Source organism: Lynx rufus, unplaced genomic scaffold (assembly GCF_022079265.1).
Source record: "Lynx rufus isolate CCGP_SWC_20201006 ecotype Redwood Valley unplaced genomic scaffold, mLynRuf1.p SCAF_11, whole genome shotgun sequence".
Taxonomy (NCBI): Eukaryota; Metazoa; Chordata; class Mammalia; order Carnivora; family Felidae; genus Lynx; species Lynx rufus.
The window spans coordinates 3,305,248-3,330,168 of NW_025814825.1; the positions used below are offsets into that span (position 1 = coordinate 3,305,248).

Here is a 24,921-nt window from a genome sequence, read left to right on the forward strand (position 1 = left end):
TTAATTTTTTACCTGTTATTTCCCTCTGCTCTCCTTGTAGTTTCATACCACCCCCCTCCACTTCCCACCTCCACACACATAGTTCATTGCTTATTCAAGGATTGTGGGGAGTGTATATGTTTGTAGATTGACTTCAGCACTTCCTTTGTGGTTCCCTCCTATCAGTGATTCCTCCCTGAATATCCAGCCACCATTACAGCCTCAAACTTGATCCTCTGACCTCAAGACAATAAAATTGTGACTTTCTCAATCAACTGTATCCAGTACCTGCCATAAAAATATAGATCTCATCTTGTGTTATTTAGTTCTTTCAAAAGTTGAATTCACTCCAATTTATGCTAATTTTCGATGATTTTTCAGTGCCTACAAACAAGTTTTCAAAAACTATTTTTCTGGGGTTTATGATTTTTAAAAAAAATTTTTTTTTCAACGTTTATTTATTTTTGGGACAGAGAGAGACAGAGCATGAATGGGCGAGGGGCAGAGAGAGAGGGAGACACAGAATCGGAAACAGGCTCCAGGCTCCGAGCCATCAGCCCAGAGCCCGACGCGGGGCTCGAACTCACGGACCGCGAGATCGTGACCTGGCTGAAGTCGGACGCTTAACCGACTGCGCCACCCAGGCGCCCCCCGGGGTTTATGATTTTTATCAGCAGGATGCTTAGTTCATTGTAAGCTACTCCATTGTTCCTTGAAGCCAAAACTCTAACACAGCTGAGTAAAAAACATGAATATGTGACTTCTACACACTACACCATCATAGTTTATATTTGTTTCTATCATATACTATTTTAGGAATGTTCCTTCTATAAATAGATGATAATTTCTAAATTTTCAGTAGGTAGAAACTGAATAACCTATTATAAAATATGATTTTAAATGTATAAAGGTGCTTTTTATATAGTTCTTAGAAAATCTTACATGGAAAAAATTCAAATTAAGCTTCACAATGTAAAAAAAAACAGTAATGATGTATTTACTTATTGTATCTTTCCTTTGGCAAGGAGGATAATTAAAGATGCTTATAGTTGATAACTGCAGAGTACTTGTGTGCCTAATGGATGTAGAATTTTTTAAAAGAAGTAGGGAGTGAGCATTACCAACATACATCACAAGAAAATAGGAGGAAGAGTAAAGTAGTTTCTGGGCACGAGCACTTAGAACCACATAGCAATTAACTAAAATAACTGCTGTCCTGAGCCTGCTTCACAGATTCTTCAGGAGAACCAGGATTAGTAGCACACAAAATTTATCCGATACTTTTAGATCTCTACTTGGTAAGGGAAATGAGATCTCCAATATGTTGTAAAATCACTAGGACAGAGAGAGAGGGAGGGAGGGAGGGAGGGAGAGAGAGAGAGAGAAAGGGAGAAAGAAAGAGATAAGATGCTCTTATGTTCTCAGAACTCTTTGCAACTCTCAAAAGCATTTTTCCTTCAAAGAGATTTTCATGTTTTTAACGCTAAGGGCATGTCATAATTACTTGTACTTTCTTTTTTTATATTAATACTTAATTTTTTTAGAGTGGTTTAAGGTTAACAGCAAAATTTAGGGGAAGGTGCCCTGCCCTTCTTAGAATCCAAATAAATACTTTCAATTAACTTTTAATATCTGTTACATAAAAATTAAAAATGAATCTATTTTTGAATGACATATTTTCAAATTAGTCTTGATTAATGTAGAAACCCAGAGCAGTTTGCATTATTTCAAGTGCTCTTGTCAACATGTCTATGTTAGAACTGTAAGGAGGAAATATTGTATTAGAATTTTCCATTTGATAGGGACTATCTTATGACTATAAAATATTTAATATTTACTTTAAGGATTTATTTTTAGCCAGGCAATACACTTCTGGAAATATAATAGAAAGCAAAAGTCAATACCAATATTTCTTTTTTCTTTGTATTTAACCTCAGAAATAATAACCAGTTGCATTTCTGGGAAAAGACAGGCTAAAATTACAGGGCATCCAAATGTCCCCTGATACCTTCCCAGAATAATAAGAATTTAACAACTGACAGATTTGAGGTATTCTGAAAACGCTTTATCTACTTGCACACAAATATCTCTTCGTTCTTCTGAATCAATTGGAAGCCATTAACTTCAGGGAGCAAAATTACATTACCACAGGATCAGTATAAAGTCAAGAAAATTAAGACCTTTTGGCAAATTTAACCTTCAAGAGTGTAGCTTTCATTTCTATATATTCAGCAAATACATATTTAACATCTGGCATGTGCCAGAAAGCATGCTAAGTGCTACAGATACCAAGATGAATGTGTGCATCTGAGTGGCAAGGTGTGGCTCGGATATGATGTGGTGGTAATGAGATTACATGTGGATCTGGGTAGTGGCACCTTGCTAGGAAAACTGGAAGCTGGGAGAGGCATGATTAGAGCCTCATTCTGGGAATCAGAGTATTGGTATTGCTGACTCTACCTGGAACCCTTCCATCTTCTCTGAAGCACTAAATACAAGCACAGCTGCCTTTATTATTGGGTAGAGCAGAGCCAGTGAAAAGAGAGAACTCAGAAGATGCCACAAAGTCTTAAAATGGTTCTGATAAGGGTCCATATTGAGCTTTTGATTTGGCTGTGAACTGATGCAAAGGAAAAGGAAAATGACAAGAGACCATCCATTGCAAAGTATCTTCCTTCAAGAAGTACACACGCTTGCTTTGCTGAGATCGAGAGTTAAATGGGGGAAAAAAAACAAACCAAAAAACCCATCAGGCTACCACAAATAGCCATTCTTACAAAACATTTTAGTCTATAAATAAAGTCATTAAAATTTTGTCGGAAAAAAGTGAGCAAATTTCAAAACTTATTTTAAAATTAGGATCTACATATAGACCAGACTGAAGAATCTGCCTTGATATATGTTTATATCTCAGCACATTTGCCACCGTTATCACAGAGATAACTCTACATACTTACTCTTGTCTATTCTGCAGGAGAATATACAACAAGCCAGTTGATATTAGATAGCGTCACAGGACTGGGAAAATAGGACAACCTTTCTTGAAATGAACTAGATAGAAAAAGGACCACAGGCTTTGTGTTTCATCAGATCCTAGCTAAACACTTTTCAGAACACCATTCAAGAGGCTTCTGCCTCTTGCCCCCTGAGCCCTAACTTGGCTGAGATAAAATTGACATGGAACATTGTAGAAATTTAGGTTATACCATGTGATGATCTGGTATACATACATATTGTGAAATACTTACCACAATAACGTTAATTAACACATTCTTCACCTCACATGAATTTTGCAGATGTCATGGTCAAAATATTAAAGGTCTACTTCCATAGCAACTTTTGAATATACAATACAGAATTGTTAGCTATAGTCAACAAGTAATTTATTTTTAAACAATTTTTTCTAATGTTTATTTATTTTTGAGAGTGAGAGAGACAGAGTGCAAGCCAGAGAGGGGCAGAGAGAGGGAGATGCAGAATCCGAAGCAGGCTCCAGGCTCTCAGCTGTCAGCACAGAGCCTGATGTGGGGCTTAAACTCACAAACTGTGAGATCATGACCTGAGCCAAAGTCAGAAGCTTAACCAACTGAGCCACCCAGGTGCCCCCACCAAGTAAACTTTAGATACCTGAACGTATTCATCTTATAACTGGTAGTCTGTACTCTCTGACTAAATCTCCCCATTTCCTCTACCTCTCAGCCTCTGGCAACCACCTTTCTGTTTCTATGAGTGTGATGTTTTATCATTGTATTTTATTTATTATTTTTTAAATGTTTATTCATTTTTGAGAGAGAGAGAGCATGTGTGCACAAGTGGGGGAGGGCCAGAGAGAGAGGGGGACAGAGGATCTGAAGCGGGCCTCACGCTGACAGCAGAGTGCCCAAGGCAGGGCTTGAACTTGTGAAGCACAAAGATCATGACCTGCGCCGAAGTTGGAGCTTAACCGACTGAGCCACCCAGGTGCCCCAGGTGTGATGTTTTTAGATTCTACATCTGAGTTATGACATGTGGTATTTGTCTTTCTCTGTCTGACTTATTTCACCTTGGATAATGGCCTCAAAGTCTATTCATGTTGTTGCAAGTGGCAGGATTTGCTTTTATGTTTATGGCTGAATAATAGTTCACATATTGCAAATGCAGTTTAATGCTGTATTAAAGCTTTATTGATTACTCAATAGAACTGGGGATTGTCTTTTCATAAAACCAGTGGGTTCTTTTTAATATACTTTTTAAAAAGACTTCAGTTTCTATTCTCTAGGGGCACCTGGTTCTTTGTTAGTTTCTTCCCCCTACTGACCCTTACAACTCTTCAGATTTGGGGGTGGTGTCACTTCTAGGTCCTCAGTAAGTTTCTCTTCTCTTTCTGGGACTCAATGATGGATGGACTGTTTTCACTTAACGATGCCCCTTTAGTCCTGCAGGTCTTCTTCATGAATTTTTCATCCTTTCTCTTTTGCTCCTCTGACTAGATAATTTCAAGTGTTCTTGCTTCTGCTTGGCCCCGTCTGCTGTTGAAGCTGTCTATTGAGTTCTTCAGTTCCATCACTGTCTTCTTTAGCTCCAAATTTGTGCTTGGTTCTCTTTTTATATTTTCTATCTCTTTGCTGAACTTTTCATTTTGTTTTTATATTTTCCCCCTAATTTGTTAAATTGTTTTTCTGTTTTCTTGCAGCTCTCGGAGCATCTTTAGAACAATTATTTTGAATCCTTTATTAGGCTTAATCAACCGAGTCACCCAGGTGCCCCGGGTGTGATGTTTTTAGGTCACTGGTATCTCCAGTTCTTCGAGGTCAATTACTGGAAGCTCACTATGCTCCCTTGGTGGTTTCTCTGATTCTTCAAGATCCCTATAGTCGTGCATATTTAAAGTCTGCAGATTTAAATAACCACTCACTTCTTCCATACTTTATGGGTTGACTTCAATATGGAAAGACTTTCACTTGTGCACAGGGGCACGCTGGAATGTGCTGTAACCCCATGTCTAGTGGTACAGAGGGCCAAATACAGGGGTGTGTGGTGGTTTGGGTCCAAGAGGTATATGATGTCTTATCTGCTCAGGTCACTCGGGTTCACAGCATTGACAACTGTGCAGTTCTTGGTGAGCACTGTGGGGGGTGGTCCGAGTCCTCAGCAGCACCTCCAGGGCCAGTGGCTGGTGACGTGGGCAGGTGGTGGTGGTGGCTGGAGCTGGTGGTATGTACACAGCTGTAGGGTGGTCCCCTACATAGTGGTGGGGGCCGGTCTCACACATACACATAGCGGTGGGGTCAGAGCCAGTTGTAAAGGTGTGGGCCAGCTGCAGGTGTACAGGCAGCTGTGGGTGCCATGGCTGTCTGTGTGTATTGCTGCGGCTGTGGGGCCTTACCGTGGGCACACAGCAGCGGAGGCTGGTGTTGGGAGTCAGGCAAGGGGCGTGCTGGAACACAGCTTGAAAGACCAGCTTCAGGTGAGCCCAGTGGTGCAGGTCAGTGACATGAGACAGGACCGGATCTGGCCTTCAAATGGCTGTGGGGGCTCTGCTCTTCGTGTGTACTCCTGTGGCTGCAGTCTCCTGGGGGTGTGTGCCAAGCCTTGGGAGGCCAGTAAGGATGGTCTGGTTGGGGCATACAGGTGCACAGCTAGAAGGTTACCTGACATGTGCTAAGGAGTGAAGGCCAGTGACTAGTGACAAAGCCAGATTCAGACCCATGGACTGCTATGAAGGCCCTGGCTTGTGGGTGTGCCCTTCCATGCCACAGGATCCGCCATAGGTGTGTGGGTAGCAGTAGAGGGTCTGGCCAGCGGTGTGCAAATGCACAGCTGGAAGGGCTAGCCCCAAGTGCGTACACAGTTGTGGGGGCAGCACAGGGTCTAGGCTGGCTTCTTACACTTGTGCAGACACAGAGGGCTGGGCTGGCTGCTGGTGTGGACCCTTGGCTCTAGCAGCAGGGTCTGGGGGTTTGGGGGGGTGGAGGTGTAGGTAGGGAGCAGGGAAGGACTCAGGAGGCTGGAGTCTGTGAATGTGAATATTGCAGGGGCCAAACCCAGTGAAGTCTTCAGGGAGTCCACAGTGGCTCTTCCGGCCATTAGTTACTTTAATAGCAAGAAAGCTGTTGAGGTCTTCTGCAAAGCAGGTGGCTGGGAACCACAGTCATTCCCACTGCATGGATGATACTGGTAGCATCTACTCTTCTTTGTTCCTTCCTATCTCTATTCATCTCAGCTTTGCCAGTCTCTGGGTCGGATGAAACTTATTTTTTCTTTCCAAGATGTTCTTTAAATTCAAGTTAGTTAACATATAGTGTAGTATTGGTATCAGGACTAGAATTTAGTGATTCGTCACTTACATAAAACACCCAGTGCTCATCACACCAAGTGTCTTCCTTAGTGCCCCTTGCCCTTTTAGCCCATCCCCCACCCAACACCCTACCAGCAACCCTCAGTTTGTTCTCTATGTTTAAGAGTCTTTTATGGTTTGCTTCCCTCTCTCTCTTCCCCCTCCTTCCCCTATGTTCATCTGTTTTGTTTCTTAAATTCCTATGAGTGAAATCATATGGTCTATGTCTTTCTCTGACTGACTTATTTTGCTAAGCATAATACCCTTTAGCTCCATCCACATTGTTACAAATGGCAAGATTTCATTCTTTTTGATGGCTGAGTAATATTCCATTATAATATATATCATATATATATCTTCTTTATCCATTCACCTGTCAATGGACATTTGAGCTCTCTCCATAGTTTGGCAATTGTTGGTTTTTTGTTTTTAGTTTATTTTGAGAGAGTGCGACAGAGAGTGAGCGAGTGAGCATGTGCAAGAGTTGGGAAAGGGTGTAGAAAGAAGGAGAGACAGAATATCAAGCAGGCTCCATGCTCAGTGTGGAGAGTGATGTGGGGCTCGATCCCATGATTGTGAGATCATGACCTGAACCAAAATCAAGAGTTGGATGCTCAACAGACTGAACCACCCAGGTGACCCTGGATATTGTTGATAATGCTGCTATAAACATTGGAGTGCATGTGCCCCTTTGAATCAGTATTTTTGTATCCTTTGGATAAATATCTAGTAGTGCAGTTGCTGGGTCATAGGGTAGTTCTATTTTTAACTTTTTGAGGAAGCTCCATACTGTTTTCCAGAACGGCTACACCAGTTTGCAATCTGGTTTGCAAACTGAAGAGGGTCCTTCATACAATGTCCTGAAAGCTAGGGAAGCCAGCCACTCACTTCACTCTCCCTTTTCTGGTAAGGGAAATTCTTCCAAGCTGCGGAGTTCCCTGTTGGCAGTGAGCAGTGCCAGCCTGGGAGATTGGATGATGCAGGCAAAATGAAGCTGCTCTTCCTTCCCTTCTTTTGTAATTATTCTCAGATGGGTTTTTTTCCTTCTCCACACTGAGTTGCTGAAGATTCCTAAGAGCACTCCTGAGCTCTCCCAGAACTGCTTTTCTTTGTGGATGCTTCCGAACTCTTGTTGATCTTTGTTGGGGGTTGGAGGCTGAGCTCCCCTACTTTACCATTTTGGTAACATCAACCTGACTTATATAACCATCTTGAGTTTTACAGTGAAGCTACAATATGTGGTGTCCTTCCAAATGGGAGAGCTTGTAAAATCATCTGGAACAACTCTCCATCCATGCTGGGACAGAAACTAAGACTCAGAAGGGTGAACTTGCCTAAGGTCACAATTTTACTTGCAAGTCATACTTAAGACTAGAGATCAGATCACTGATCACTCTCATCTTGCTTTTCTGGCTGGTAAAATCTTGCTCAAGTCCTCCTAAACTACTCTGACCATAAATCAAGTTTCCTTGCTTGAATAAAAGGGTTCTAAGAGTCTGCTTTTAAACTGAGTACTTTATTAGGTCAGCAGCACATGCAGGGAACAGAGTAAGCCAACGAGGTCCCTTGGAGTGCTGGCGCCTGAGATGTCTCCTGTCTCTAAACCGACTATTGATGTAGCAAGGTAGCCACAACAGTCCTAAGTAATTGGTAGGAGGTGGATGGGTAGATAACAATATTTATTCTCTCAAGAGTTACCAGATTGAGTAGTTAAAACTTGCATTTATGAACAATTCTGTTTTCTGTTTTTAGGCTTGGCCTCAGGGCTTTCTGACATTTTAGCTGGCCTCCTCCCTTTCACCCACACACCCAATGACTACTCAGTCATTTCAGCCAGAGAGAAGGGAGGCTTTGATGAGAAGAACACAAAATAGTTTACATATTTGGGGTATGTACTATGCTTTCTTCGATATCGTCTGCCAGGAATTCAGTCTGTGCCCAAATGCCATCCCACCCTCACCCCACTCCTTGTAGGACAACAACAGAAGTAGGACAGGCTTCTCTGTTCTCTGTGTCTGTCTCCTTCACATTCACGCACCATTCACAGAACATAAGAGAAAAGTGAATCCCGGTTACAACTGAATGGATGGTAAAAAGGAGTCTGCATCTTATTCAAAATAAGATAGGCTTTCACAACAGGGAGACAAAGTGTTAGAGAAACCAGGTTGCCCCCTGAATTTGCATAGTATGCAAAGTTGCATACTACATTATTCCATATCTCTGATACTATTTTTTTAATGTTTATTTATTTACTTTGAGAGAGAGAGAGAGAGAGCAAGGGAGGGGCAGAGAAAGAGGGAGAGAATCCCAAGCAGGCTCCTTGCTGTCAGTGCAGAGCCTGACACAGGGCTCGATCTCACAAACCATGAGTTCTTGACCTGAGCTGAGAGTCAGACATTTAACTGCCTGAGCCACTCAGGTGCCCTCATATCTCTAATACTTTTATCCAGAAGAGTTTTTAAGTTTTTGCCCTGGTGCCACTATCTGCCTCATAAACATGGGGTCTGAGTTCCCCATATGCCCCTTTCTCCTTTCACTGTATCAAATACAGCAGGTAATTTTTGCATAAATGAGGTAAAGTAACTGAAAAGGAATTTTGCCAGTGATTGATGATTATTTCGAGAGAGGGAGAAATAAAGTAATTTCTAATCTACATACTCACTAAAACCCCAGCTGGATAACCAGGTATATCTCTTCAAGCTCCTCTTTCCTGCTTGGCTCTAGTATTCCTCATTTTTCTTCCTAAAAATCTTCCCTGTTCACAAATGATCCTTAAGCAAATGATCCTTAAGCTTTACGTTGTAATCGAGTGGCACAGCACCAATTCTGTTTTATTCCTTAAGACCTCTTGAAATAGCCTATATTAGCGGAAGATCCCTGCCATTTAAAGTGACAGCTCTAGCATATTGGTAATGGCTTCTTATTACAGAATGCAAAGTCAATTCACTAGCAGCTCTATTCAATCTCCTTCCCCAGTCAGACAGTCCTCTAGGGGTCAACCTTCATCTTTCTTCACTCCTCCTCTCTAGAAAGCTGGTTTCTTTTAAGGTACATACAAATTTTCAGGGTCAGTAGTTACCAGGAAAAGGAAGCCCGGGTGTCCTGCTAACTAACTACAGCTGAGCTGTTCTCGGGTCAGAGCACAGGTAGTTGACTGCCTGTCAGCTTCATGAGGGTAAGGACAGTGTCCTGCAGTTTTGCTGTATCTGCCCCACAGTAGGCCCACTCCGTAATCATTTATTGCTTGAGGGAATACACACAGTGAACAATAAATGAAGTAGTAAATCAAGGAGCCACAGGAATCGAATGCGGGTTACCAGGCCAGTTTTGGAAACACGGAGATCAGGATTCTTGTGAGGAGGAAGCACGGGATTGCGGGGGCAATGGCAAGATAGGGAAAACCACCCCAAACCCTCAGAGAGGGGGCTGGGTATAGTGAGATCACCTCTCCGTTAGCCTCACTCTTGCTCACATCTTGGAACAAACACAAGAAGTGTTGGACAAAATAATCCCCTGATTACAAGTTTAATGCTAACTGGACCTGTGAGTTATATAAGCAATGGCTGTGACCTCTTTCTGGCCTACTTTTTGCAACACAGTTTACAAACATTAGCTTGATCACTGCAATAACCTTCAAGGTGGCCATTAATTTTCTTTATTTTCAGAAAGAGAAATTACATGCAGAAGGTTAAACAGCCTACCTAAGTCAACTGGCTAAGGTCAGCATCTGGGATTCAAACTTGCTTCTGAGTCTCAGTTCTTTCCTCTACCCAAAAGGCATTGCACCAAATAAGCAACATGCCAAACACCTACCCAGACAGCTTTGTATTTTTTTTTTTTTTGATTTCTAAATTGTGGTAAAAAACACACAAAATTTATTTCCTTAACCATTTTTAAGTATATATTTCAGTAGTGTTAACTGTATTCACATTGCTATGTATAACATCTCTAGAAATTTTTCATCTTGCAGAATTGAGCCTCTATAACCTATTAAACAACACTCTCCATTTCTATGCCCCCAAAGCCCAAGCAAACACCATTCTGTTTTTGCTTCTATGGTTTTGACTACTCTAGAAACTCCATAAAAATGGAATCATGTAGTATTATACTTTTGTGACTGTCCTCTTTCACTCAGGATAATGTCCTTAAGATTCATTCATGTTGTAGAATGATAGGATTTCCTTCCTGTTTCAGGCTGAATAATATTCCACCATCTACATACATTACATTTTGTTCATCCATCATCTGTCAATGGACATTTGTGTGGCTTCCATCTCTTGACTATTGTGAACAATGCCGTGATGAAGAGGAATGGGCAAATATTGCTTCAAGATACTGTTTTCCATACTTGGGGGTAAATACTCAGTAGTGGAATTGCCAGATGGTAGGGTAGTTCTAGTTTTCATATTTTGAGGAGCCTCCGTACCGTTTCCCAGAGTAACTGTACCACTTTACATTTGCACCAGCAGTGTACAAAAGTAGACCAATTTGTTTTTAAATAGAGTAACTGTCAGTTTTAGTATTAAACTGACCAAACAGCCCAGCCTATCAGGTCAGGTAGTGATTACATTCTTAAAAATGCAAACTCAACTAAAACTCTAGACCTTAAGTCTTAGTTTTTATAATTAAAACCATACGCCATATAAACGTGTTACAGATTTATACATGTCGATCAGCATTTCATTTTGGGACAAATACATTTAGAATCATTTTCTTGGAGGCTACAACAAATGAAGTAAAAGTGAAGCCACTGTTGAACCAGTGTGAAGGTATCAGGGGAAGATTACTATTCCTGAAAATAAGTATAAGCATGCACACAAATTGTACTTACCCTTGTTTTGGCATCGATTTTAGCTCCTCGATCAAGCAAGAGTTTTACCATATTGGCATTTCCTCTTTTTGATGCAACGTGTAAAGGCGTGATGTCATTCTGTAGAAGAACAGAAAAATAGGACAGTTTTGGTATCGTCAGTTCAACCGAAACATTGCTTCCCCAACTCCCCCCCAACATGTCCTCACTTTTTTATTTACTTTTTTTAACATCCATTGTGAACAGAATGCTTCCCAACATTTCTCTCTGACAGTGATTTTACTCAGTAGACTCCCCTCTCCCCCCAAAAGGGATGAATTTTAAGGAACACATTCTGAAGGTGGGTTCAAGTTTATTTCACTTAGCTGCAGTGACTGATGGATGAGATGGGGTCTCTTTTGGTTTTGTTTTTTTTGTTTGTTTGTTAGTTTTGCTCTAAAATTTTGCACCGTTAAGTCGATGTGTTTTCCTGCAAATTTGTGTGATACATACTGGCTAATGTGTGGTTGACTAAGTGGCTGATTAAGTCAGCCAGACTCGGTTAAAGGAGTATGGTGCTCAGCACCATCTCTGGGTTCATATGAGCACAAGATATCAAGGATAAACAATAGTTACGCAAAGTGGAAAATCAGTCAGTACTGTACAAAGTCACAGGACTTCCCATGCACGTGGGGCTAAAGTGTGTTTGCAGGCATCTGTCAGCAATCTCACAGAAAACTGTTTTTTTTTTTTTATTATTACCATTGAGGAATAAACATATTGTTAGGACAATCTGAAATTAAAGTCATGATACTCAATACCACAGGTCTTTCCCCATGCATCTTACAGGTGTTATGATTGTTTCCAGACTGTCAGGGAAATATGTGTATGTTGTGAGAACATTCTCTATGCTGGCTCCTTATTCCTTTGTAGCAACAATATGGATTTTAGGTCCGTTGTTCACCTAAGTTAATTATATGATCAATGAACTAGGCTCCTATGGGGTTGTATTTTTGCCATTTGATAGCAGATACAACATAATAGCTACCAGGCATTGATTATTTCCTATATGTTAGGCACTGTGCTAAACTCTACTGTCTCACTTAATTCTCATAATCCTCACAATGCCACAAAACAATCTGACTTACAATGTCCATTTCATAGATGTACAAATAGCTGGAAAAACCAGGATTCAAATTAAAATATGACTCAAGCTTATTTTTTTTTTAAACACTATAATGAAAATTTTCAAACAGATACAAAGTTTGAGAGAAAGGCATGAGTTTTATGTACTCATTACTCTGGTTCAATACTTATCAACCTCTTAGGAATAGTATTTCTTCTATACTCCCTACTACTTTTTTTTCTGGAGAAGTCTGAGAGAAGGAAAAGAAAACCCTAGGCATCAAGGATTTTTTTTAACAAATAGTCACAATACCGTTATCATATTTAAAAAAGTAAAAATAATTCCTTCATAACACTAAGACCCTGTCAGTGTTCAAATTCTCCCATTATGTCCAGTTAGCTCAGTAGGGTTGTTCAAATGAGAAGATCCACACCTGCATTAGGTTGAAATGTCCCTTAAGTCTTTTAATCTCCATAGGTACCTTACTCCACCTTCTTTTTTCCATGACTACTTATTGAAAAAACTGGATAATTGATCATGTAGAATTTTCTAACTTCCATGATTTCATCCTCATGGGGTGTTATTTAACATGTTCTTTTTGCCCTGTACTTCCTATAAAGTTTTTTAAACATTATAAACTATAATGCTGTTAGCATTACATTCTCCTATCCGAACTACTCTTTCCCTCATTATTTTTAGGTGCTGAAGTATCAAATGATTCATTAAATGAAAGAAGAAGAAAGAGATCTCAGTAAACCAAATTTGCATCAGTAATGCTGGTGGGAGTACACAGGATGAATATCATTGCTCTAGACCAACGGTAGGCAAACTTCTTCTGCATCGGGCCAGATAGCAAATATTTTCAGCTTTTTAGGCAATATAAGTTCTATTGCAGCTATTCAACTCTGCCATTGTAGGGTAAAGCAGCCATACAAAATATGTAAAGAAATGGGAGTGGTTGTATTCCAATCAAATTTTATTTACAAAAACAGGGGCACCTGGTGGCTCAGTTGGTTAAGCATCTGACTTTGGTTCAGGTCATGATCTCATGGTTCATGGGTTCGAGCCCTGTGTTGGGCTCTGTGCTCACAGCTTGGAACCTGGAGCCTGCTTCAGATTCTGTGTGTCCCTCTCTCTCTGCCCCTCCCCTGAACATGCTCTGTCTTTTTTTCCTCTCTCTCTCTCAAAAATAAATAAATATTTTTAAAAAAACTTTATTTACAAAAACAGATGGTAGGCCAGATTTGGCCTAGGGGCTGACCTGCTGTATACCTACCAGCTATGGCTGAAGGTTTCAACTGTGTGTAACAGTTTACAAAAGAGGAAGTAAAACTATATGCTGTACATTGTGTATGCTCTGGTCCCCTTTTGCTGGCAGAAGGACACAAACTTCCTGATGGCTTTTTAATTGTCTTGCTTGTCTCCATTGTGGGTCACTCCAGTGACCCAAGCATCACAGTGGATGAATTCTTGACCTGAGACAGCAGGTGGAGGGTCAGGTTAGGTCTGTAGGAGACATGGTCTACCAGGAAGCTTACTGAGCCCAGAGTGGGATATGGTGCTAAGACCTCCTCCCTTCCCCGCAGGAGTCAGGGCTTACTTACTTGCGATTTCCCTTTAAAATTGTGCCCTTGCCTGGTTGAGAAGGACTTAATTAACCTCTATTACAAGTAGGCTAATTTTAGTGAGAAGAAGACTCTACTTCTAATTTTGCTCTCTTCCATATTCATGTACTCTCTCATACAGTGATGCATAGATGTCAAAAGTGTGCCTTGAAAGTCTAACTCCCACTTTTTTCTACACCTATCTGGCCCTTCCTAGAGGAATATTTTATATTTCTATAGCACTTGAAAAGTGTTGTAAAGGGCTTACCCTTATGTAATTTCATTTTACCTTCATGACACTCTATTGAAATAAAATCACTAACCCTATTTGACAGATACATAAACTGCAGAATAGAATTGGTCAGTAATTTGTATATTAAAAGACAAAGAATTAGAGGCAGAATCAGAATGATAATTCGGTTTTCTAGATCCTTGTGCAGTAGTATATTTCAGTCAGGGATCATAATGCCTCCATCTAACAACTATTGCTTCTCTCTATAAAATGGAGCTTCTTAGTGAAATACATATTTTTGTATTCCAGAATCTGGTAGTGACTGCTTCTGACAATTTGGAACAAACTGAAATGAAAGTGGTACCTTTGGGCCACTCAATGGGACATTTATATTCTGATTCATCAGATAACTAATAAAAATGTTTTATGCCCTACTATGCACAAGACTCAGTGCTGCATTTCCATTATATAAGCGAGGAACAAAATTATGGATTCCTAACATATCAAAAGAGCCTACTGGTATTAGAGATGAAAATGCTTATTTAAGAGAACCCTCATTTGCTGCTTGTGAAATGTAAATTTACACATGCTTTCTGTGATGCAATTTGGCAGTATATATGAAAAGCCTTCAAATCTAAAACCACAGACACAAGGCAGAGGTTGGCTGCCATAGTCGAAAGGGCAGGAATGTTAAGAAAGACTCAGCCCTGAGGCCCAGGCACACTCCCTAAGACTGAAGCCGAGACAGAATAAAAGAACCCTCAGTCCCAGCAGGAGCCTAGCATAGAGTAACAAGCAACAGTAGTCAGCTGCTGAGGCCAGACAGGAGCTTCGCGAGAGACATCTTCATGCTTCAGGTGTGCAGGGAGAGCTGAGGATGAAGCACCAACACCACCTAAAATTTTCTACCCCCCTCCCCACCCAGCCACCACCCTGAGCATAAGGGAGTGCAGCTCTCCTCCAGAGGAAGCTGAAGCCTGTGGTACACTCAAACAAAATGTAAACTTTTGAGTAGGCTCAACCTTCCACATTTATAGCCTGACAAACATGTGCCCATATCCAAAGATACTATTTACCTTAGTCACTCCTGCATTCTGTCTAGTGGAACAGTGAGCTACAGGCATCGAAAGTTAGGGGATTTCACCAAAGATACGGGGTTTCAGTCAAATAGAAACCCTTGGTAAGAAAAACCACAATATAAGAAACAATTCCTTTGATGGGCTCATCACCACAGACTTCACACAGCTGAGGAAAGCATCAGTGAACTTAAAGATATGTCAATATAAATGATCCAAACACAAAGAAAAAAAGAGCGGAAAAGAAAACCGAAACCTAAGGGATGTGGGACAGTACAAAACAAATGAGTTGAATAAGGAGAAGAGAGAAGATGGGGCAGAAGAAATACTTGAAGAGACAATGGTCAAGAATTATCTCAAAATAATGAAATGCATGAAACGACATATCCAAAAAGCTTGGAGAACACCAAGCAAGATAAACTATAAACCAGCAAATGTCACAATTAGACACATCAATCTAATTTCTGAAAATGAAAGATAAAGGAAAAATTGTGAAGGTAACCAGAAGGAAAAAAGGACATATTTCATACAGAGAACAAAGACAATAATTACAGCCTCAGAAATTATGCAATGCTGAAAACGTAGTGGGCATCTTTAAATACTGAAAAATAAACACTTGTCAAATGAGAGTTCTATTCCCAGCCAAAATATCTTCTAAAAAATTAAGGAGAAATAAAGACTTTTTAAGATAAACAGAAGCTGGGAGTCCTCATTACCATCAAACCTACAATACAAAAAACATTACAGGAAGTTCTTCAGGCAGTAGGAATATGATACCAGACAAAGCTTAGACCCACACAGAGAAATACAGAAATGGGAAGACTGAAGGGAAATATAAAAGATAATTGATTATCTAAAGCAGGAACTGTAAAATGAACTGTGGGCTCTACAACATGTGCAAAAGTAAATGAGAATGATCCTGTTCTCATATGTGTAAAGTGCTATAACTTTGAAGGTAGACTGTGATAAATCAGTAACACACCACAAAATATATTATTAAATAAAAATATGCTCTCACATTTATGCATAAGTATATGTATACACACATTCTAATAAAGCTGTAGAGATATTGACCCCAATGTTAATAATCTCTCCCTCAGTGCTGCGATTCTAGATGATTGTTTCTTCATGCTTTCCTAATCCAAAAATAAGGATTAATCTTTACTGTGTTTCCTAAACTATAAAACTGTCCTAGAAATACAAAGATTTTTCATAATGAGTTTAGGGGGTGGGGAATTCTAACATTACTTCAATTGTATTCCTTAGTAAGCATGTCACTGGAAATGAGAAGACCAGACCATAATCATCACTCTTCTTCCTGATATATGATGTTGGGAATGTGCCGTATCCTTTACTAACATATATGTTTTTATCTGTAGAATGGACATAATACCTACAGTGCCTCCACCATGGGGTGGCCAAGAGCGGATATGAGATAATTCATGTCAGAATGAGGAAGGAAACTCACAGGTATTCCATATTACTTATCTCATCCAACCCACACACCAACTCTAGAAACAGGTACTATCTAATTGCTTTTGTTTTTGTTTTTGTTCTAACAGATGAGGAAACTAGAACAAAAAATCAAAATAGCTTTCCAAAGTCACAAAACTGTCATAATTTGCTACCCCAAAGTTTATGCTTTTTTCACTAGAGCAGATCATGCTGTCCCTGAACTTCTAAACAGTATAAATCTAGGACCGATTCTTACTAGTAGAGCATTCCTGCAGCACCTCATAGTGTGCCAGCAGATAAAGAGAACACTGTGGTCCAATACTACAGCAGTTATGAGCTAATACTCTGGAGCTAGACCACTTAGCTTCTAATCCCAGATCGACCCCACACTAGCTGCCTAACCTTAGGCAAGTTTATTTAATTTCTCTGAATCACGGATTTGTTATCTATAAAATTAGGCCAATAATAGTTCTATCATATAGACTTGTCATAAGGATTGAGTTAGTAAGGGCAGTCTTTTTAATTTTTTTTTGAGAGAGAGAGAGAAAGCACCAGTTTGGGAGGGGCAGAGAGAGACGAGACACAGAATCCCAATCAGGCTCCGCACTGCCAGCTCAGAGCCCGATGTGGGGCTGGAACTCACAAACTGCAAGATCATGACCTGAGCCAAAGTCAAGAGTTGGGTGCTTAACCAACTGAGCCACCCAGGGACCCCAGGGTAGTCTTATTTTAAAATTTATTATTTATTTAGTTGTTTATTTTTAGGTGTGGAGCCTAATGTGGGGCTAGATCCCATGACCCTGGGATCATGACCTGAGCCGCAATCAAGAGTCGGACGCTTAATCGACTGAGCCACCTAGGTGCACCAATAAGGGTAGTCTTAACAATGTTTCTTGGCATTTAGTAAACATTATAAAAAGTGTTAGCTATTATTATCCTTTTTATTATTTATCATATGGACATTTAAAAATGGATGACATAAACACATCTCACGTGGCAGACCTGAAGTAATGAGTGAACTCTAAGAAGGTGCTAAAGGGACAGTTCTTAGGGCCGACGCAAGGGGTGTTGGAGACGGACAGGTCTGCTCAGCACAGTTCAGCCTGTGAAAACCTCAGAAGGGGTGTGTCTGGAGTAAGTGGAACTGGGGGGGAGGGTGGAAGAAGGGGCATAGCAGTGGCTGATAGAACACGATACACGTGACAGAACGTGATAGAAACATGGGAAGCCATACTTTTTTTTTTTTTTTTAACTTCCAAGGACTTGGAAGAAACAAGTACCTTTCTTGGGAAATGGTGGAATTGCTGGCTTTTTCTTTCTTCTCAGCTGTTTCTGAAGAACCTGGCTGAGGTAGTGGCCAAGTTTCTTTATGAAATTGTCACCAAAGCCAGATTTTTCCCACAACTTCCTGAAGTGAAATCAGAGCCCCTTCCTACCTTGTGATAAATGGCAGACTTTTCATTCCACTTAAACATATAAAGGGCAGTAGACTTCCGATCCCCAGTCCCCTCTCCTCTCTCTACTTTTCTTTAAACATGTCTGGGAGGTTCTCACTAAGTAGAAGAGCAGGTGGATGATAGCACTCACAGTCTTTTAGATAATGAAACGTTAAACAATATGACCATTTTAGTTTAGTTCCTTGATATGGTCCCAAACACAAATTCTAAAACAATTAAATATTCAACTGAGAGGGAACCCTCCATGACTGCTACAGCAGTCATTATTAAGATGACTACCATTGTTAGTTAAAGTCCATTTTCCTCTTACTTCATGAAGTTTTCCTTAAATGAAATAGGTCTTTTTAGGCAAAGTCTTTTCCTCTTCTCCAGTTTTACTAACAGCAACTTTTCTCTTTCTGTGATTTCTGGATAAGGAGATTAAGTCCACACAGGTCTTGCTGAGACTGACACTGAAAAATACTGATGCTATCGACACTCCCACCTCACTCTTCCCACAGAGACTGACCAGATCCTACAGGATTAGACATCGGGAGATGCTGGGCTCCCCAGGAGCAGCAGCAAATGCTTAGATGTTTGATGTCTGCTATAAAACCAGGCTCTGACTATTTGGATCTATTCTGCTCTAAAAACCTCAGGCAATTTATTTATGTTCTTTTAAGGATAATATGAAGTTGTTTATTGTTAATACTGTTAGAAGTTTTTACTTGGATTAATAGCAGATCTCTCATCAACAATTTAGATAAGGCTCTGCCAGGTCTCTCTCCAGCCCACCATCTCCTTTGTTTAACATTTTGATTATTCATTCATCTGTTAATGGACACTCGGGTTCCTTCCACTTTGTGTGTATTGTAAACAATGCTACTATGAACATGGGTGTTTAAATATATCTTCAAGACTCTGCTTTTAATTCTTTTGTATTGAAGGAGTGGTCCTATTGGACCATAGGGTAACTCTGTACTTAATGTTTTGAGTAACTTCCAAACTCTTCCATAGTAGCTGTATCAATTTACATTCATCCCACAAACAAAGGACAAAGGTTCCGGTTTCTCTAAACCCTTACCAACACTAGTTTTCTCTCCCCCCCCACTCTCTCTCTCTTTTTTGATAGAAGTCATCCTAATGGGTGCTCAATGTGTACTTTTAAAATATATCTCTCAGGATACATTTCAGAGTTTCCATAATTCTATGAACAGTCATGGATTTTTGACCACCCAAAGCCTTTTTATTTTATAAGAATTTGTTAGAAAAAAGAATTCTGCGAAAAAAAGGCACCTCTTGATTTAGACCAAACAACTCTTTGTTTTGCAGAACAAATGAAATTAAAATGAAAAAAAGGTATGAATTATTAGGCTCTTATTTTGGCTGGTTCTATGAGATACATCTCATTTAATCTCTACAACAATCCATGCGTGAAGTAGATGCTGTTAGTTCAGATTCTCAGGTGAGTAGGGTGAAACTGAAAGGAGCCTCAAGTCACACGGTGAGAAAAATGCCTGAGCTGGGATTAACCTAAATTTTCTGCTTCTAAAAGCTCTGCTGGCCTTGTCCAGGGGGTCACAAAGGAGAAACCATATCCAGATAGTGAGTCTCCCCTTAAACTTGGGCAAACATCAGTTGCAGCTCTGAATCCAAGCAGTATAGTCTCCATACTGAAAATGCTGCCGATGTGCAAGTTCCAACCAAAAGGAAACAGCATATCTCAGAGCTAATACAAATATGCAGAATCTAAAAGAGGGGTAGTTCAGCTCTATCATTTTAAATAAGAACTCATGGGTTTCAGATTTCTTTAAAGGTGTCACTATTAGTACTCATTCAAAAGTAGCCCTCCCTGTTTTATAGTAAAGAAAGCCCCTCCTTGCTTGTGATATCTGGGCAGAGAGGCTTATAGTGTTGAACGGAATGGGGTATCAAAAGTTCAATTACAAAGTAATCGGCTGCTTTCTGTACATTGAGGAAAGTTGTTTAAAATTCTGTAATTCTTTAACATTAAAATAAGTTAATCTAGCAATATTAGATTTCCCGTAGTGTTTCTAATGAATGAAGTCCACCCCTTTTTCTAACACCCTATCATCCAAGATTCTTAAAAACAAAACTATTAAGGGGCTTTACAATGATACATTTGCCACACTTCTATATCATTTCTGATAAATCTGGAATAAAATTCATCTATTTCTGTGTTAAATAATTTTCTTTCCCATCCAAAAAGTAAATCACTCTTATAGGCTTCTGAGATGTAAGTTAACTTGAAATTGTTAGTTTCTCAGGTATTCTGCCCTCATTTGGTCTTTGGACAAACCAGATCCTTGCTTGCATAAATTAGATCCTTGCAGAAGTTTCAAACATGTCAAGGAACGAAAACAAGGTCTTTGAAGTTTTTAAGGAAAAAGCAATTGGAAAAGAAGCAGTCCTGGCATAAATGGCCTTATCTGTGTGCAGTGCACTTGTCCTGACATGGTGCTGCTCTCAAAGGACCACGAAGACCTCGGCCACTCAGGGACCAATATCACACCCCCTCACGGCCACCCAGCCTCTGCAGGTGCCAGCTGATGGTCACGCATGAGGCATATTAAAATGGGGCAGGTCTGGATCCAAATCCCTGTTATTCTATTTTACTCACAGTAGGATCTGGGACAAGTGACATTGTGGGATCTCCGTTTGCTCATCTATTCTTAAGGCCTCAAATGGTGTGCTTTACATAAAAGTACTTTGTAAACTGTATACAAAATGTAAATTCAAGGTTACATTATTAAGATGTTATAAAGATAGTTATTATAAGCCAATGAGTTACTAAGAGTTCTGTGGCTCAACTTTGGACAAGATTTTCACAGCACGGCCTCAGTCAGTATTTTCTTTGTGTGTGTGTGTGTGTGGGGGGGTCAAGATCATGCATTTTATTTTTGTTTTTATTTTTTTAATATTAAATATAATTTATTGTCAAATTGGTTTCCATACAACACCCAGTACTCATCCCAACAGGTGCTCTCCTCAATGCCCATCACCCACTTTCTCCTATCCCCCAACCCCCACCCCATCAACCTCAGACAGTATTTTCTTATTGTGCCTTATCAGAAGAATCACCCAAGGAATTTGTTAAAAACACAGATTGCAAAGCCCTATCCCAAAGGTACTGACTCCGAATATAAGGGAACAGGAGGCTGCTGGCCAGCTGGGGACACTGGCTGTGAGGCTCTGACTTGGAGGCAATGAAAAAGTGGGTTTTAATTTTCAAACTCAGAGGAACTCACTCCTTGTAGAGACAAGCTCACCTAGTATTTCTTCTTACCAGAAAATGGATATTATACCTTTTTGTCAGAAAGCCATTAAGTTTCTACATATCAAGAGTTCATTTCAAACCATGATCTTCCAGGATTCAAAAATGCAGAAGTAATAGAGGTAAATAAAATGTGGGGGAGATGGGAAGGCATTGTATTTTAGAATGAATTTGATGATTTGTTAGTTTTTAGGTTGGCTCACCTCTCAATTTAAATGTTCTCAAATGTGTAATGGGATTTACTAGTAAATAAAAAAAAAAAAAACCTTTTAAACTCCTTTTAAAAAATGTATTTAATTCACTTTGTGGCTCTGGCACAGGCCGAGAACACAATGCCAGCTGAGACAAGAGAGGCTGCTGTTGGTTCTGGTTTTCTTGTGATGATCCTGGATTCAGTACAAAGCCCGGTACATGTGGCCTCCAATATTAGAATAGTATGAACTACATAGTCTGAGTATTTTTTCGGGTCTGATTTGAGTGTATTTACTTTTTCTTAGCCCAAGCTCCACCACCTTAAAGCTGTGTGGCTTTGCACAACTTATTTAACTGCTTGCTTCCCAGTGTAAAATGGATATCATACCCACACCTCACAGGCTTACTGTGAGGAATAAATAAAATCATGTATAGGAAGCTTATTATAGTACCTCATACCTAGTAATAAATGAAAGCTGTTACCTAAGTTCGTTTTAACTTTGTATAAGTTTTGTCCACTTCATATTGAAAGTCTCAGTAGTAAGAGCTGAAAAGAACCTTAGGGTCTTCTGGCCCACCTACCCTTAGGGGTATGTCACTGGGAGAAACTCAATGCACTGACTGAGCATGACCTTCCAGGCCCTTTTTCTCCATCCTGGGATATCCCACCTCTCTACCTGCACTGTAAAGAGATGTTCAATCCACATGTCTCAGGGGCTATTGTTGGCATTTTGGTTGGGGTACTGTTCTTTGCATGGGTCTGTCCCCATCGGAGAAGATTTAGCCATCCTGGTCCTGTCCCATTACATTCCAGCCACGATGACAATGAAAAATGCCTCTGCAAATTTCTAAATCTTCTGTGGAGAAGGACAGTCTCCCTTTTCCTACTGAGAAACTGTGGATGTAGGAGGACTCTAGTGAAGTCACCTCTGAGGAGAGGCACATCAGACCCGAGGTTGGACAAGCTTCTCCTTGAGTACAGTTCTTTTCCCTATGTGACTGGAGCCAGCCACAGCTCACAGCCAAGTGTCCTCATCTCCCCTTCATCATGTATGTTCTAACATCTTAAACACCACTGCCACCATCCTACTTTTCCATGTAAGGTCCTGCAGTGGCTTGTAGACAGATATTGGAATGGTGATTACCAGGGGCTGGCGGGCTGGCATTTAGGGAGATGTTACTTAAAGGCCCAAACTTGCAACTAGTAGACGAGTAAGTTCTGGAGAGCTAATGCACAGCCTGGTGATTATAGTCAACAATGCCTGTCTGTGTCTAGTCTCATTTCACATTGGCAAGTGGGCTTCCGCCTCCATTTCTTAGACTTCATTCTAATCCCTGTGTTTCCAGCACAACTTAGCTCTTCAGTTTTTTCCCAACTATGCTAGCCAATGCTGATCTCCTACCTGAACTTGTTTTCTTAAACCTCCTCCATTGACTTGGGAGAGAGCCAGTAAATGACTGGTCATGTTTCTCAAGTTCATCCCTTTGCAACCTTTGGTTCTGCTCCTGTCCTAAGCTCTTCCCTCTAGGTGCCCTTTCACCCTTTCTGCACATTCTTCAAACCACCAGAGGAAGAAAGGAAAGATTTTTTGTCACAGAAGAAGTACAGTGCTCAGGGGCAGCCCAGGGTGCATTTGAGGGCTCATCCAAATGCGCTATCTGATGACAGTGTGGACAGCGTTCTGAATGTTCAGCAGAGGGGCCCAGGAGCCCTTCACCGCTGTTTGCACTCACTGGAAGAAATGAAAATTCTACAGCTGATGAATAATTCTCTTTTAAAGTGCAAATGAATAAAGGGAGCTCTGCCAACTCCTACCTTAATAGAACTTTATTTCACGGAATTTTAAAATAGGATTTATTCGGGTTGTTTAAAAATGTCCTCAGAGTAACAATTCCAGAGCAGCACTGCAGGAAGCAGGGCACAAGTCCAAAGAGGAAAGCTGACACAAAGAGAAACATGGACCTTCCAATTTCTATGATCTAATTAGAATTCTTACTGCCTCAAACAATGTCATAGTAATCATTTCTTAAATGATTAAAGGCTGACCTTCTCATGCAGATAAAAACACCACTGCAGGGTAAATCCAACATTGTGGGAAGCAACATTTCTGACTACCTCTAGAAGTACTCTAGAGAGCTGCCACAATGCCACTTGCTTGACATATGTCATGCTTTACAGATAAATGTGGTTTACAGTGATGGGTCTCCTCCCAGACGAAAAAAGTAATGACAACCTCCACCACAAACATGGCTAGGGTCCTTGTCCATGTTTTGTGGGTCAGACACTGTGCTAAGCAATGTATAATGGACCATCTCATTCAGTCACAGTGACGTTATGCACTGGGTGCCATTATTGGATCCATTTTATGGATGATAAAGCTGAAGCATAACTAACCTGCCCAAGAGCACACAAAGTCAGCCACATTGTTAGTATGGGACCCAGCAGTCTAGCTGAGGTGCTGTTTGTTGTAACACTGTACTATACCTACTCTCTGTCAGGAAAGGAGAAGGGAGGTGAAGGTGGCTTCCACCACCATCAGACAGGGTGGTCGGGCAGAGGGGAAAGGCTTGTGACTGAAATGCTATTTGTCTCACCCAGCTGTTAGGAAAACTGCAGGCCCCGTGACGAGGACACTTGCCCTGGACCACATTAGGACTGAGGACGCAGTCAGAACAAGAGCCAGGGGTCCGACACGAATCTAAGGACTCTTCTTCAGCTACAACTTAGAAACATCACCTCTTCAGAAGAGAACACAGATCCCATACCACACAGCAAGATGTTAGTAAGTTCCAACATACTCATGATTTGAGATTAAAATGTTCCTTTAAAAAATTATATAGGATGGGTCCCGGCTGGTTCAGTCAGAAAAGCATGAGACTCTTGATTGTGGGGTTCTAAGTTTGAGCCCCACATTGTATGTAGAGATTATTTAAAAATAAAATCTTTTCTAAAAAATAAAAAAAATATTTAGTTATTTTATAGGAGATTCTCCCTTGATGTGACAGTCAGGAAATAAAATGAAAAAGGCAGGAGGGAGATTGCATAGCGTGCTAGAAGAATCTCTCTGTACAAGGTGTATCTCTCACCACTCTATCCTTGGCTTATCGGTTTTGTTCCTCCTGATGTGTTAATGTCACCATGGCAACAATATTATGGTTGATGCAGTAGCCGCATTGCTACTTTCCCATAATTCACATTCCTTTGCTAATGCTTCCAAATCCCCATTTTCATTCCAAAGGTGGTTTATATAACCCAATTTTTAAAAGTCTTTGTCTTTAATGCTTCTGAGCCTGTACTAGGATACAAATCTAATTTTCTCTATCTTTGAAAATATTTGTCAATAAAAACGAATGTGTTGTGTGTGTGTGTGTGTGTGTGTGTGTGTGTGTGTGTGTGTGTTAAAAGAGTTAACAGGACTGT

At 40.4% G+C, this 24,921-nt stretch overlaps 1 protein-coding gene across 1 annotated transcript in view; it reads right to left on the reverse strand.

The window, feature by feature from the left end:
• The window catches only part of ANK3 (ankyrin 3), a 322,298-nt gene that overhangs the window by 164,683 nt on the left and 132,694 nt on the right, over positions 1 to 24,921 (reverse strand). Inside the window, exon 8 of the mRNA XM_047071796.1 lies at positions 11,127 to 11,225. Coding sequence (XP_046927752.1) covers positions 11,127 to 11,225 — 99 coding nt within the window. The remainder of the gene's footprint in view (positions 1 to 11,126; positions 11,226 to 24,921) is intronic.